Raw genomic sequence first — 15,363 nt, 5'->3', positions numbered from 1 at the left:
AAGGAGGAGGCAAGAACCTACACTCAGACACACGCAGATTCCCAGGGAGGGGGTCTTCCAGCTACTGGACTCCCGCGGTGTGAGCGTCGGGGGTCCCTCTGCTAGTGTACTCCGCTTGGGGCTGAAGACACACTCGGACCCCATCGCCCTCGGGGTCCCCGACTCAAGCCGGCTCAGCTGTCCCAGCGAGTTCCAAGCAAGAGAGGCCTCCACAGACAACATACGGGCTTCAGGGACACAAAAGGCCTCCCGGGGAAGGAACGCGCGGCGCCTGACAGAACCTTGCGCCAACCGTCATTCGCAGCGGTTCTAGGGCTGGCCCCCGAGGCACCCAACCTGGTTCTGTGCTGGGCTTATCGCCCCGCAAGTGCCTGATACTGCGGTTTTACGGTCTGAAAAACAGTTAGGCCTCACAGGCCTGGCCTGAGATGGGCGCTCTCCGCACGCCGCACTCCCGCCTTCCCCACTCAGCGGCGGGGCCCGGCCTTCCCGCCCCACAGCCCGACCAGGGGTTGGTGGCAGATGGAGGCAGTTGGGACCGGCCCCAGCAGGTTGGAACCGGTCTGGGCCGGGCCGGAGGAGGAAGGGGGGGAGGGAGAGGCCGCCTCGCGCTCTCCCTGCGCGCGTGACTCACGCTGGCCGCTGACGTCAGGCGTGCGCGCGCGGCGGGGGGGGCTCTACGTACGTGTAGTGCTGCGGTTTCTCGGGCTGTGCCTGCAGCACCTGAGCGGTAGCGGCCGGGGGCGCCGAGGAAGCTGCGGAGCCGCCGGGCCCGGGGCCCTTCGACATGGTCCTGTCTTCCTGCCTCTTCGCCGCTCCCCTTTTATTATTCAGTCTGCGCGGTCCGCGCCGAGGACCCAGTGCGCCTGCGCCGCGCCACGAGAACGTGAAGACCCCCCGCACGGCAGCAAGGGTTGCTGGGAGTTGTGGTCCTCGGTTCGGCTGGAATTTTACCTTCGGCAGAGGGTTGCTGCCAAAGGAATGGACCACAATACCCAGGGATCCTTGCGGAGGATGTCCCGGATGCTGAGGGCCCGCCACGGCTTGTGGGGATTGTAGTCCCGCCGCGTTCCTCCTTCTTACCAGTCCGTTTCCAGTTTCGTAGGGGAGGTTTCCTTGAAACTGGAGCGTCTGGAGTAGAGAGGGCCCAGAGCTAGAGAAGCCCTAACGACTTATGTGAAATAGTCCAAGTGTAATTTCGCCACCAACAGTGTAGTAATTATCTCGCCATCAGACTTAGTAGGTTTTGGGTTCAGTGTTGATGCCGGCCCCAGTAGTGCTTCAGAATCTGTATTGTCCGTTCTTAGCTCTGGGCCCTTGTGCTGCAGGCACCTGCAGTCGGCCAACATCCTCTTGATTCCTGCGGCCAGGCTAACTGGGGAGGCATGAAGGAAAGTCTGCCTACTAGAAGTCAGCTTAAGAAATCTTTGCTAAGCAGGGCACCTGGGTGGCTCAGTCGTTAAGCGTCTGCCTTGGGCTCAGGTCATGATCCCAGGGTCCTGGAATCGAGTCCCACGTCGGGCTCCCTCCTCGGCGGGAAGTCGGCTCTCCCTCTCCCCCTGCTTGTGTTCCTGCTCTCGCTGTCTCTGTCAAGTAAATAAATAAAATCTTAAAAAAAAAAAATCTCTGCTAAAGTTGAGCTACACGACCAATACTCTGTTCCCGCGTTTTTGCGGAGGCGCTCCGTAAACCTTTACCAACCCTGAAACCTGGAACTCCACGACTTGGGTCCCTTCCCAACTCGACACCTGGCCTCACCAACTTGTTTCCAGTACATTAGGGGCCAAGGACGAATTTAATCTCCGTCTAGAATAGTCTCAGGTACACCGACGAGTTGCAGGGGTGTTGAGAAGCGTCGCACACTGTCCAGAAGCAAGAGTCTCGGGTTGAGTAGGGGGTGCAATTTAAAATCCCCTGCAGTTTCCTTCTCCGGACCTCAGCTTTTCTGTGTTTTCCGACCCCACTTCCCACTGGTAGGGCGAAGTTCTTCACTCTGTGGCTTTTGTCAAATAAGCCAATTCCCCCTTTACAAAGTTCTTTATAGATCTATTGACAGTTGTCATTTAGCTTTGTTTTCCATAATGAAATCTATTTAAATCACTTGTTTTTAAGACATTTATATTTGATTAGATAGGTTAACTAATGATTGTCACGTTAAGGAAAAACGTTCCCAATAACCTTAGGGGTGAGGGAGGGTGGAGTGAATGGAAAATTGTTAATGTTTAAGAATGACACTTATTTTATTTAGTTCTGAGTAATCTCACATCAGAAGCCAAATTCCCTACAAAGTTGAGAAACTGGTATTTCCTAAACAGGCCAAATCAATTGTTTAACCACTAGGGGCGTGCGAAGATGAAAAATTCCAAAAGGACAAATAAAAGTTGTAGTGTATTGGTTTAACCCTGTTAGTAAATCCAAGTTATTGGTTTATATGTTATCCCCAAAATACCTGAGTGTGATTTGAATGAAGAAATATAGTCCACAGCACTAGGCTTTAAGTAAGTGTATACCATAAGCTTCAGGATGAGTGTGTACTGGTAAAACTGGGAGATGATATCATCCAAACTGTTTAACTTACAAAAGAGGAAACCGAAACTCAGAGAAGTAACTTGCACAGTTACTCAGCAAGCCCATGGCAGAACAGGAACTAGGACAGTAGCCTACATGCCGCATCACATTCTACATTGTTTTGACTGTATAAACATTTTTAGTTTTTTCCCATTTCCTGTGTTGCTTTTCCTCTCCTGTGCCAACTTAGGAAAAAGAAAAACCTGCATGACTGCAGAGTAAGAAGGACTTAATCGTCCTTTAAGTAGATAAGTGTAAATCTATACCTAGTTTCTGCTGGAGCAATTAGTTCTCCTCTAGTAATTAGTCAAACTTCAAAAAGAAAAACAAAACTGGAGTGTCTGTCCTCTGGAGGCTTGAGACAGACAGGATTCTGGATCTTTTAGAAAATCCTTGGAACACAAAGGCATTATTAACTTAGGAACCCATTTCTTCCCCAGGCCATCTGGGCAGTCAAAAATGTTAACAGGGTATTTTTCTGGTTACATCCCAGAACATTTGAGAGCCTTTTGTGTGGGATCTAACCAGTGCCCTGATTCTTAGCTTTACTCAGGTTCTGAGGACAGGACAAGAGCCTCCATCTTGGTTTCTCAGCATCGCATGAATGAAAAAGAAAAAATTTCTCCCCTGCTGTAAACTTTGGGCAGAAGGCAGAAATTAAATTTGACCAAATTATCACATAAAAGTCTAGGTATGTGATAATTAAATACAAATTGTGCCTGTTAAGATTGAGAGGTCTGAAATTAGAGGAATTTGATATCAGAGATTGGGTCAAAGACATTTTTCCCATAGCAGCTTTTTCATATTGCTCATTTTCCCCCTTACTATTGATACTGAGAGCAGACCTTCGATGTCAAAAGTAAATTTTTGAGGTATTTGTATTTATGTACGATAAACATTTGAGTTGAAATTACATGTACATGGTTTTGTTATTTTTTTATTTTGATAATTTAAAATATTCAGTGGAAAAAAATTCACTAAACCCAGAGTAGGAACTATGGAATAAAATGCACAAAGCTCTATTTCAATTTTCTGAGTTTTGTTTGGCTGGCCTTAAACTTTACCCTACTTTGGTATTTTATATACCTGTATCAGCAGGAGAACTGAAAATTACAATCCATCAAAGACATTTATTTAGGCAAAGGTAGGGATTACCGTTTTTATACATTTGTCATGTTTCTTAGAAGTAGTACCTACGAGAACATACCACTAAATACAAGGGCACATATTTAATTTTCTTTCGTTTATTCTTTATGGACATGCAAATGCTGTCCTAGGACTATTTCCATTTTGGCTGTAATCATTTCATTCAGTTGAATTACATAATTCAAAAATATGTTGCTCAGTAGGTTACTTCTTTAAGCTATTGAAATCACAAAGTATTTTGTGATAGCCTAAGAACATACAAAACAGTACTTATAAAATCATATATTGACATATTTTTTTGTGTCTACCATTTACCCCCACCTATACCACCAAACAAAAGAACTACTTTTTGGTTAAAATATATATGCGTGATATATAAAATACTTGGTAGTATAATATGATTTGCTGAATTCTAATTCTCTTTTATACTATCTACATAACCGTCAAAATGTGAAAGTAAATAGTCAAGGGAACACATTTAATTTTATATTGGAAAATATTGACAAGAATTTCCTTTAAGTAACCTCTCCTCCTGCATTTTATTAGCGAATTGCGAATTTGGTCAGGTTCCTACCCACCCTGACCCTTAAGTCCTGATAGAGACCAGTGCAATTCATTTGCATTGACTTTCTATTGTAGAGCTTTGGAACCAAGGGAAGGATCCAAACATAGCTTCATTTTATCCAATCAGAAGAGCTGCTTCGTGCTAATCTCTGATTCGTCCATTCCTCTTTGCATTCATCCAATCATCAGGCCACTTTAACAGCCAATCAGCGGCCTAGATGCCCACCAATCCGGGAGCGAGGCCGAAGCACGGCCTTTGTGTCGGGGATGTCAGCGCGTCGGCGAAAGCTCCCGCCAATAGAAAAAGTCGTTGGTGTATGCAAATTAGGCCTCTATGACGCAGAGACGCAGCGTGAAGCGTGGGTATAAAAGCGGAGGCAAAGGGGGGGTTTGGAGCACAGAGCGGTTTGGTCGTTCGTTGGTCGGGTTTCTTTTCTTTGCTCGGCGACTGCGGCTCTTCATTGGGCAGCAGGAGCGGCGCGGCGGTCGGAGAAGCGGTTTAAGACTTCGGCATTGGGTAAGTGCTGGCGGGTTCGCTCGTGGTTCGAGACCCCGTCGGCCGTTGTTGCCGCGGGCCGCAGCCTTTGGAAGCGGAGTGCTGGCTGGTGCGGGCTGCTCGGGCCGCTGGCGTTGGGTGTGGGGCCGGGAGGTTTTCCCTTGGGGCTTCGTTCGGGAACCGCGTCTCCGCCTCCTTCCCAGTGGTGATTCAGAGGTCCCGACGCCGGGTTCCGGGCAAGCGGGGCCTCCGCCCGTCGAGGAGGGGAAGTGACTCCTCCCCGCGCTCCCCCTCCCGGGGGAGGCTGCTGCCGCTCCTCGCAGCCTGAGTCATTAGGGGAGGGGGAGGAGGCGGCGGCCCCGGGCCATCTGCCGCCGCGAAGAGGCGGGAGGGCAGGGGCACCGAGCCCGTCCCCCCTCCGGGGGGCGAGCGCCGCGGCCCCGGAGTCACGGATGTCTTCCTTAGGTAAAAGAAAATGGCTCGAACCAAGCAGACTGCCCGTAAATCCACGGGTGGGAAAGCGCCCCGTAAACAGCTGGCCACTAAAGCCGCCCGGAAAAGCGCTCCGTCTACCGGTGGGGTGAAAAAACCTCATCGCTACAGGTAGGCGAGGCGGCAGGAAAACAATGACGGGGCGGCCCGTGGCCCGTGTGGGAGCGCGTCCTGGGGCTGGCGCCGGGCCCTGGCCGTCCCCGGGTGTCCGCTTACACTCCCCTGCTCGCTGCAGGCCCGGGACCGTAGCGCTTCGGGAGATTCGTCGTTACCAGAAATCCACCGAGCTTCTGATCCGGAAGCTGCCTTTCCAGAGGTTGGTGAGGGAGATCGCCCAGGATTTCAAAACCGATCTGAGGTTTCAGAGCGCCGCCATTGGTGCGCTTCAGGTAAGGCGAGCACGGCTGTAGTAGGGTCGGAGGGCTTGTGCGTGGCTTCTCCTCGTCGACTAGAGTTTAATAGTGTGGCTCTTGTCCTCAACAGGAGGCCAGTGAAGCGTACCTGGTGGGTTTATTTGAAGATACTAATCTGTGTGCCATCCACGCTAAGAGAGTCACCATCATGCCCAAAGACATCCAGTTGGCTCGCCGGATACGGGGAGAGAGAGCTTAAGTGAAGGCAGTTTTTACGGTGTTTTGTAGTAAATTCTGTAAAATACTTTGGTTTAATTTGTGACTTTTTTTGTAAGAAATTGTTTATAATATGTTGCATTTGTACTTAAGTCATTCCATCTTTCACTCAGGATGAATGCGAAAAGTGACTGTTCACAGACCTCAGTGATGTGAGCACTGTGGCTCAGGAGTGACAAGTTGCTAATATGCAGAAGGGATGGGTGATAATTTCTTGCTTCTCATGATGCATGTTTCTGTATGTTAATGACTTGTTGGGTAGCTATTAAGGTACTAGAATTGATAAATGTGTACAGGGTCCTTTTGCAATAAAACTGGTTATGACTTGATCCAAGTGTTTAACAATTGGGGCTGTTAAGTCTGACCATACATCACTGTGATAGAATGTGGGCTTTTTCAAGGGTGAAGATACAAGTCTTAACCACAGTGTAACTTACAGTTTCCTTAAAAAAAAAAAAAAAAAAGTAAACCTGGCAGCTATAGAATACACTATGTGCATTTATAATAGCTATTTTATATATTGTAGTGTCAACATTTTTAAATTAAATGTTTTACATTCACATGTGGTGGGGAGTCTTGTCATTAAGGTGTGTGTAATTTAAAGTCCAGTTGGTTTTCTCCTAACTAGACTGCACTTGTTTTCATAATAGTAAAATGCTTTGCAAAGTATACCTTGCATAAGTCCTCATTCTACCACATGTTAACTAATCCTCTAGCTGATTAATGCAAACACTAATGGGGGGATTTTATTTATAAGGGCTCTAGACTATAATACAAGTTATTCACACCAGCATCATCTGTTAATATTAAACTAGTTAGTGCAGCTTTTCTTTGTGTAGTGGTTGTTCTCATAACTAGGTTAAGTTTTTCTCTACCAAGAGGAAACAATACCGAAGTTCTTTTCCTTGTGGAGTTTGTATTATGATAACCCTTAGAGTAAACTTGCTGTGGGGGAGGGGCACACAACTCCAGCTTCTTGAACCTCTGCCAGTTTAAGATGGTGTCCAGTTAGGTTACATCTGATACATGGTCCTGGGAAAAATCACTTTATAGAGATGGCCTTCCAAGTGGTTTTAAAAATTACCCTTCTATTGAAATCTTTAGGTCAATTATGTATGTTGACTAAGTTTACAAATAAACTTGTTTATTCAACTAAGTGTCAAAAACCTACATTGAATATACAAAGTTTAAATACATCCATTATCTAGTTTCTTTGTATCCTGAAGTTTGAACTTAGTTTATACCTGGTTTTGCTCCGCAGACGAAGGAACCATTTATACACAAAAGTAATTACAAATTTCTTTGTACAAGTTACTTTAACACAAGTCCACAAGTATAGAACTCTTTGTCTAAGCTGCTTTTTTTCAGTATAAAGCTAGTTTTCTTGACCAGTGATGGTCCACTATATGCATAGTATCTAGGTGTCAGCAAGACATGGGCACAAGAGCCACTGGTCATCAGACAAGCACTCTGTGTATTTGAAGCTGGTAGCTATAGAAAGATGGTTGTGCCCTAATAATGTAGCTTCTGTTTTTTTAAAAAATTGGTTTCAAATTCAAGGGACTTAGGCAAGCTCTAGGATAGGTTTGATTCTTGGCAACTTAGTGGAGTCTTCATTGAGGGATCAAAGGTGGAGTCCGATATATAACGAACTGGTTTTCTAGAAGGTTCATCATAACTAGCTCTGGAACAGTGACTTCCCAGTTCTGATGATCTCAGCATTGTGCTTCTGAAGGACATTGGTGTGATCCTGGACGGTGGAATGTGCTGTGGAGTACCTTGCAGTGTTGGAGTACAAGTAGACTTTCACTGTGGTGATGTCAGTTTGTTGAGTTTACTAGTTGTGATAACCCAAGTGGGGTGAAACGTCTACCCCAGCACATGTTCTCTACATCCTGATGTAGAGGTTTATGGGTTTTACTGGGCAGCTGGGAATCTGCTGCTTTAAATAGTGCAGCTTGTGCTTCCAGACATGAGCATACTTAACCCAGAAGGCAAAAATATCTTTTGGTTCTAGGAAGCTGCCCACACAGGATAACCCTGGGTTTAGATGATGGGACAGAACTCTGTAAGGAGAAAAAAGCTGGAGCTGATGAAGGTATCCTGTGCCCTTAATGGTTGAGACAAAAATAAAGTTTTTGAAGTTGAGACTATTCCATCTTGTTAATGGTCTTCATTTGAATTGATAACATCTATTTCACAAATAAAATTTCCTCTGGGGAAATGCCTGGAAAGTTGCCTTCTGACTCCCGCTGGGGGTGGGGGGAGTGCATTCAATAATGACAGGCAGACCCCCTATTCTGGAAGGTGATACGTGTCACAATTTGCTTAGGACAGTGCCAGGTGATGCCTGTTGAACCCGTGTATTAATAGTGCATTTCTTGACTGTCAGCAGACTTGGTTTTGGCCAGACCAGTTTTGTTGAGGGCTGGAAGTGCCAGCATCCTGACTGTCCCGGCTACCAGGAGATCTGAACCAAGCCATTGGTTGCCCTTAGCCTGTGCCCTTAAGGTAGCTGAAGGGCCAAGTTGTTGGTGAAATTGCTGGTCACAAGCTAGGTCCATCTTCATGAGGGTGACCCCCATTGCTCTCCCTCCACACTTGTTTGTCCTGTTTCCCCTTTCACCCCCTCTCCCCTGCTAGGCAGTTAACACTTTGTAATTGTGGACCTGTGGGCCCATGCTGCTGGGTCCGTAAAATAGCCCTGCTTCACCCCTAAGCTGGTCAGTATGTAGACTAGATGATTTAGACAACACAAGTTACAACCTATTTACAAAAGTTAAGGTGGTAAAACTAGAGAGCCAAGCACTTCAAACCCGGCTTACTTCCAGAGATCTGCGCATGCACAAAAAGTTAATCTCCATCACACCCCCTGAAGGAAGGAGAGCAGTTCTGGGAGAGGCCAGCAAGGGCCACCCCATGCCCCTTACCAGGCCTCCCAGCCCCCTAGGGGCCTCTGCTGCCAGCCAGAGCGATGTCTCCGAGTGTAGGGAAGCAAGTTCTGAGCCTACTGGCTGGACTGGAAGTTTAGTCTTTCCCACTCATTTCCTCAGTCATTCCTCAACTGTCTCCCAACAGCGGTCTTCCCTGGGGCTCCCCCTACCTGGGTCCTTGCAAGCACTGCCTGTGGCCTGGTGGGCATTGGGGCTGGGATCTGTGCAACAGTCAGAAAGCAGGCCCCACTGGATCACTTTCAGGTAGGGTAGTAGAGGGTAGACACAGTCCAGCTAGCCGTCTGCCATGGGGGTGGGCAGGAAACTCAGGCTTGCCCTTCAGAGACTGCAGGATGGGGCCGGCCTGTGTTTGGGAGCCACAGCTGAGGGCCAGACATCGGAGCCTCAGGCCTACGGCCAACCTAGCCTGCCACGGGGAAGGGCGAGGTGCACAGTGTGCACCACACCCATCTGCAGCTGTTCTCTCCCTGGTGGGGCTGTGGTCCACTGGGCATAAGAGCTTTGAGTTCCCACCCTGCACATCCGGTCCCCACCCCTACCTCCTCATCCCTTGTGTTGGGAGCACTTCAGAGTCCTCTCACTGAGGCGATCACAGCCCATGTCCCTCAGTCCTGACTCAGGCACTGCTAGAAGAACACAGCTGAGCTGGCTGTGCCTTGTCTGGGCCCCACAGTCCCTTCCTTCCCTCACCCCAATGGTGGTCCCACCTGCCCCTGTGGACATTCCTCAGGGGTGTCCATCCAGCTGGGCCTGGCTTTTGGCCAGGAACTTCAGCACAAACAGCTGACCTTCCAGCTGCCTTCCTGAGGGCAAGGCTAGGGGAAGGAAGGAAGAGCCAAGCCCCTGCCCAGGTTGCTAACCCAAATCCTACACCACCCCCAGGGAGAAGGTTGCAAGTGCCTTCTTGGGCCAGATGGCTGGCCTTTTGGCTCCCTGACCCCTTTGTCAGCATGTGTGGGGAATGAGCAAGGCAGCTGGGACAGCTTTTGAGTTTATACATAGAGGGCTGTGCTGTGAGGTGGGGCCAGAGCCTGATGTCCTCCCTCCCTCCTGGGGGTGCCTGTTCTCCGTGGCTCTGCTAACTGCCCAGCAGCCCCTGACAGTGAGGGATTCCGCCCAGAAGCCACCATTGTTCCAAGCAGCATCATGGGACTTTTCTGTGATGTGGTGTGCCCGTTCTGGTGTCCTTGCCTGAGCATCATGCCCAGTGTCTGCCAGGGGCCGGGACTGTTGGCCAGGCACACCCAGGAGCAGCATTTCTTAGCCTTCTGCCCTGAGCAGAGGACCTTCCTCCTCTACACCCTCCCTCACCATCGCCCTTCCCCATGGAGGAAGCTAAGTGTTCTGCAGTCACCCCCTCTACCAGGGAAACAAGGGGAGGGGGACTTGGTGAGGCTATGGTCCCTGAAGGGGGCTATAAGGTCACACATGACTTGGAAAGGGTGCTAGGTTCTGGGGTCTTAGCTCCAGCAGCTGCCAGCTCTCTTTCAGAAAGCTGCAGTTCTGGAATGCACACAGGCAAAAAAGGAGAAGTCCGTCTCGACACCAGCAATACTACTGACAAGAAGGGCTCTGGGAAGGGAGGCTGGTGGGCTGCAAGCTTAGGGGGCTTTAGGTGGCCTTTTGCTGAGGGATCTGTGAGGGACCGTGCACGTCCCCATGGAGGTGATACCCGGGCTCCATTAGCCCCCACTCCCCCTCCTACCCTCTCTGTTGGACATGCTGGGCCTCAGGACCTTTCCCCATAAGCTTCTCACTGCCTGGTACTGAGCCAAGAGCATCAGCAGAGGGGACAGGTTGGATTTGGGTCCAAGGCCCAGGCATCGTGGGCCTGAGGGTCTTGCTACAGCCTGCAGCCCTCTCCCTCCCTGGCACCGTGCCTTTGGTCAGTCTCAGTCCTCATGCCCACACCCTATGGCCTGGAGGCCTGGACCAGCTGCAGTGCCCAGTGCAAGGTGCAGGAAGAGATGGTTGTGGCCCTAAGCTGTCCCCAGCATCTTGTGAGTCTGGATTTCTCCCCGACCATCAGCACGGTGGTCATCAGCCTAGAGGGCGGGAACTTCAAGGACATGGTGGGGGCACCAAATAAAGACAAAGCCTGGGGCGCCTGGGTGGCTCAGTTGGTTAAGCGACTGCCTTCGGCTCAGGTCATGATCCTGGGGTCCCGGGATCGAGTCCCGCATCGGGCTCCCTGCTCAGCGGGGAGTCTGCTTCTCCCTCTGACCCTCTCCCCTCTCATGTACTCTCTCTCTCTCATTCTCGCTCTCTCAAATAAATACATCTTTTAAAAAAATAAATAAATAAAATCTGATTACCAGGGCGCCTGGGTGGCTCAGTTGGTTAAGCGACTGCCTTCGGCTCAGGTCATGATCCTGGAGTCCCGGGATCGAGTCCCGCACCGGGCTCCCTGCTCAGCGGGGAGTCTGCTTCTCCCTCTGACCCTCTCCCCTCTCATGTGCTCTCTCTCTCTCTCAAATAAATAAATAAAATCTTTAAAAAAATAAATAAATAAAGACAAAGCCCGGGGACTCCTGGGTGGTCAATCGGTTAAGCGTCTGCCTTCAGCTCAGGTTGTGACCTCAGGGTCGTGGGATCGAGTTCCACATCAGGCTCCTTGCTCAGCGGGGAGTCTGCTTCTCCCTCTGCCTGCCGCTCCCCCAGTTTCTGCTCTCTCTGTCAAAAAAAAAAAAAAAAAAAAGACAAGGCCTGAAGCTGGCCCCTCTTAGCAGGAGGGCAAGAAGTTCCTGATGTTCCGAAGGCAAGGCCTGAGACTTGCCTGCTTTTGGAGTCATGCCTGGCACACAGCAGAAGCTCCAGACATGTTTGCTGACCGACCCGGATGGCCCTGGCAGCCATACAGCACAGCTGGCTGGATCTGCTCCTGCATGGGTGGCAAAGAATCAGCCCAATTCCCAAGAGCTTTGGTTCCTGGCCTGGCTTCCAAGTCGGGAGTGTTCCCTGTAGAAACCGGGGCTGCCGTGGCCTGAGAGAGCAGCTGCCCGTGCCCCCCTCCTCAATCCCTTATTTCAGTCTGAACTGTATGTCTTCACACCTTAGTATGCAGAAGCTGCAGCTGGTCAGGATGCTCCGGGGGACAGGGTGGTGGCTGAGAGGACAGGCTCAGGGGCAGCTAGGCTCAGGTTCAAGGCCCAGCTCTCCCATTTGGATGAGTTCCTTTACCCATCTGTGCTTCCCTATCTGTAAGATGGGAATAAAAAGTTATTACCTAATAGGCTTGCAAGGATTTAATGAAATAATCTGTGCACAGCATGATGACTAAAAATATTTAACAACAGAAGTCAAGGGCACTGACCAATCAGAGCACATCCTGGTAGTAAACAACCAGTACCCCAGTATAGGCTGAGTATCGGCCCTGACACCAGGGCTGACTATAAGCTCGCTATTTGTATTATCAATATTACAGAAGCTGTTATCATTAATATTACAGAAGGGCAAAAGGGGTCCAAATCAGGAGATAGGTCAACCCTCCCCTATCGGGGAACAACCACAAAGAAGCTCCCAGAATGAGTGAGAGGGTGGGCCATCTGCGGAGAGCAAACATGTTCAGAGAATATCTATAGATATTAGTGTGGGAGACGTGGACCCAAGTCCCCTCAGGGAACCAGGCTGTGATTGCAACAGAGGAGCCAGAGTGTGGCAGGGTTCCCAGCCCTTAATGGGTGTCCCCATAAGGTGCCACCTCCCCCGCACCCCAGTTCTGTCACATCTGGCCAGGAAAATGGGAGGGAGGGCCAAAAGTCAGAGGTAGACTTCCTTCTGAACAGATTTCATGTAACATGCTAGATGGGATTAAAAAACTGAGTAGGGCGCCTGGGTGGCTCAGTTGGTTAAGCGACTGCCTTCGGCTCAGGCCATGATCCTGGAGTCCCGGGATCGAGTCCCGCATCGGGCTCCCTGCTCAGCGGGGAGTCTGCTTCTCCCCCTGACCCTCTTCCCTCTCGTGCTCTCTATCTCTCATTCTCTCTCTCTCTCAAATAAATAAATAAAATCTTTAAAAAAATAAAAAAATAAAAATGTTATCAACTTAAAAAAAAATGAGAGTAAACACATCTTCCAAATAAAATCAATGTTTCAGAGTTCATCGGTGAGCAAACAGAAGCACTGCCCCTCGGTCAAAGCCAGGTTCTCCAAGAACAACCAAAACAATACAAAGGATGAACATGGGCAAATGGATGTGTTTTCCGTCAAACTGAAACAATGGAAATAAAAAGGATAGAGGCCTCGCAGGGATTCGGATTCCTCCTCGCTCTTCTTACTCAGATAGCTCTTTCCTCCTCCAGCAGAGCACTTAGCCAGAGGGGGCCAGATTGTGTCTTCCTCTTAGCTAGAGCCATGAGAGCCTTTTATCTTTTATCTGGCCAATTGCACAGGAGAGTCCAATGTTATCTGTTCAATTAATGGATGACCGATAATAATAGCAAACATTTATTCTGTGCTTACTAAGTGCCAGGTGCTGGGCTGAGCCCTATGTGAAGATTAGCTCGTTCAGTTCTTTTATAACAGGAATCACTTGCCCCATTTTACAGATGAGAGACTGAGGCTCCAAGAGGTCCCGTCATCTTCCTGAAATCACACAGATCTCAGATCACACAGATAGAGATTTTGGCAGAGATATGGGCTCAGGACTGTTAGACGTCAAAGCTCAGGTAGGTAAAGGATTCACAGAGAAGGGGCTGCTTCATGCCACACTTCTCCAAGAGTGATGCCCATTGGAAGGCATGGTTTGTGAGTTTAATCCCATTTTAACCAGCCCCAAGGGCCACTCATTGTCTTGTTTTGTTTTGCCTATGCCAAAAAACGCTTTATTGGTGGCGCCTGGGTGGCTCAGTCGTCAAGCGTCTGCCTTCGGCTCCAGTCACGGTCCCAGGGTCCTGGGATAGAGCCCCGCATCGGGCTCCCTGCTCTGCAGGAAGCCTGCTTCTCCCTCTCCCACTCCCCCTGCTTGTGTTCCCTCCCTCGCTGTGTCTCTCTCTGTCAAATAAACAAAATCTTTAAAACAACAACAACAACAAAAAAAACGCTTTACTGAGGAGTGCTCAAAAGGAGCAGGCAGGCCATCAGATGAAATCTGGAATCATTTTCTCAGTTTTTTTTTTTTAAGATTTGTTTATTTTACTTTATTTTTTAAAGATTTTATTTATTTGACAGAGAGAGACACAGCGAGAAAGGGAACAGAAGCAGGGGGAGTGGGAGAGGGAGAAGCAGGCTTCCCGCCGAGCAGGGAGCCCGATGTGGGGCTCGATCCCAGGACCCTGGGATCATGACCTGAGCAGAAGGCAGACACTTAACGACTGAGCCACCCAGGTGCCCCAAGATTTGTTTATTTTAGAGAGAGAGAGAGAGAGAGCACATGTAGGAGCAGGAGAGGGGCAGAGGGAGAGAGAGAGAATTTCAAGCAGACTCCCTGTGAAGTGTGGAGCCTGACTCAGGGCTCCATCCCACAACCCTGAGATCATGACCTGGGCCAAAATCAAGAGTCAGGCACTTAACTCATTGAGCCACCCAGGTGCCCCTCCCAAAGTTTTAAGAAAATAGTTTTGAGATATACCACACATACCATACAATTCACCCATTCAAACTATAAAATTCAGTGGTTTTGGTATATTCACAGATATGTACAACCATCACCACAGGCAATTTTACAGCATTTTCCTCGTCACAAAGAGAACTCAGTACCCTCAGCTATCACCCTTTATCCCCTCCATTTCCCTCAGCCCTAAGCAACCACTTATCTCCTTTCAGTCTCTGAAGATACTCGCCTACTCTGAACATTTCATATAGATAGAATTGTACAATTTGAGGTCTTTTGTGACAGCTTCCTTTGTTTACCATGTTTTCAAGGCTCAACAATGTTGTACCATGGATCGGCCTTCACTCTTTTTATGCCTGAGTAAAAATCATTGTATGGACATGCCACATTCTCTTGATTGATCCATTTGATTATCCAATACTTTTTTTCTAAGTTTCTTTATTGTTTTTAGTAATCTCTACACCCAACATGAGGCCTAAACTCACGACCCTGAGATCAAAGAGTCCCATGCTCCACTGGCTGAACCAGCCAGGTGCCCCAGGTTATTGCTACCTTTTGATTAATGGCAGATAGTGCTGCCATGAATATTAATGTACAAGTTTTGTGTGGACATATGTTTTCAATTCTCTTGTGTATATACTTAGGAGGGAAATTGCTGGGTTATATGGAAACTCTATGGTTAGTATTTGGTGGAGATACTTAACTGTTTTACATTCCCACCACAGTGTATGAGGGTTCTGATTTCTCCACATCCTCACCAACACTTGTTACCGTGTTTTTATTTTAGCCATCCTACTGGGTATGAAGTGGTATCTCTCATTGTGCCTTTGCTTTGCATTTCCCTAATGACCAGCAATGTTGAGCACCTTCTCACGTGCTTATTGGCCATTTGTATATCTTCTTGGGAAAAATGTCTGTTCAAGTCTTTTGCCCATTTTAAATTATCTGTCTTTTTTTGAGTTG

The 15,363-nt window shown here is 48.7% G+C and overlaps 2 protein-coding genes across 5 annotated transcripts in view; one reads left to right on the top strand and one right to left on the bottom strand.

Annotated features, from left to right (window-relative positions):
• Positions 1-869, bottom strand: part of UNK (unk zinc finger) — a 33,213-nt gene extending 32,344 nt beyond the window's left edge. Inside the window, exon 1 of one of the 4 annotated variants that reach the window (XM_027625004.2) lies at positions 686-869. In XM_027625004.2, coding sequence (XP_027480805.1) covers positions 686-789 — 104 coding nt within the window. In that variant the 5' untranslated portion in view covers positions 790-869. Of the gene's footprint in view, positions 1-21; positions 625-685 lie in introns of those variants that run through there. The other 3 variants (XM_027625003.1, XM_027625000.2, XM_027625002.2) reach the window with 3 other exon arrangements.
• Positions 870-4,641: 3,772 nt separating this feature from the next.
• Positions 4,642-8,048, top strand: LOC113939248 (histone H3.3A). Its single transcript, XM_027625006.2, has 4 exons — positions 4,642-4,795; positions 5,240-5,377; positions 5,502-5,655; positions 5,750-8,048. The coding sequence occupies exons 2-4, from the start codon at positions 5,250-5,252 to the stop codon at positions 5,876-5,878; spliced, it is 411 nt and encodes a 136-aa protein (XP_027480807.1). The 5' UTR covers positions 4,642-4,795; positions 5,240-5,249; the 3' UTR covers positions 5,879-8,048.
• The last annotated feature ends 7,315 nt before the right edge of the window (positions 8,049-15,363 follow it).

This window comes from Zalophus californianus, chromosome 16, assembly GCF_009762305.2.
Source record: "Zalophus californianus isolate mZalCal1 chromosome 16, mZalCal1.pri.v2, whole genome shotgun sequence".
NCBI lineage: Eukaryota > Metazoa > Chordata > Mammalia > Carnivora > Otariidae > Zalophus > Zalophus californianus.
The sequence above is the reverse complement of the archived record's forward strand: the minus strand, read 5'-3'. Positions and strand labels throughout refer to the sequence as shown.

What these genes read in the sequence shown, in the direction of transcription:
- LOC113939248 (XM_027625006.2), top strand. Translation starts at nt 5,250, where the DNA reads ATGGCTCGAACCAAGCAGACTGCCCGTAAATCCACGGGTGGGAAAGCG. An exon ending in AAAAAACCTCATCGCTACAG is followed by an intron (nt 5,378 to 5,501) that starts GTAGGCGAGGCG and finishes TGCTCGCTGCAG; the next exon opens with GCCCGGGACCGTAGCGCTTC. An exon ending in CCGCCATTGGTGCGCTTCAG is followed by an intron (nt 5,656 to 5,749) that starts GTAAGGCGAGCA and finishes TGTCCTCAACAG; the next exon opens with GAGGCCAGTGAAGCGTACCT.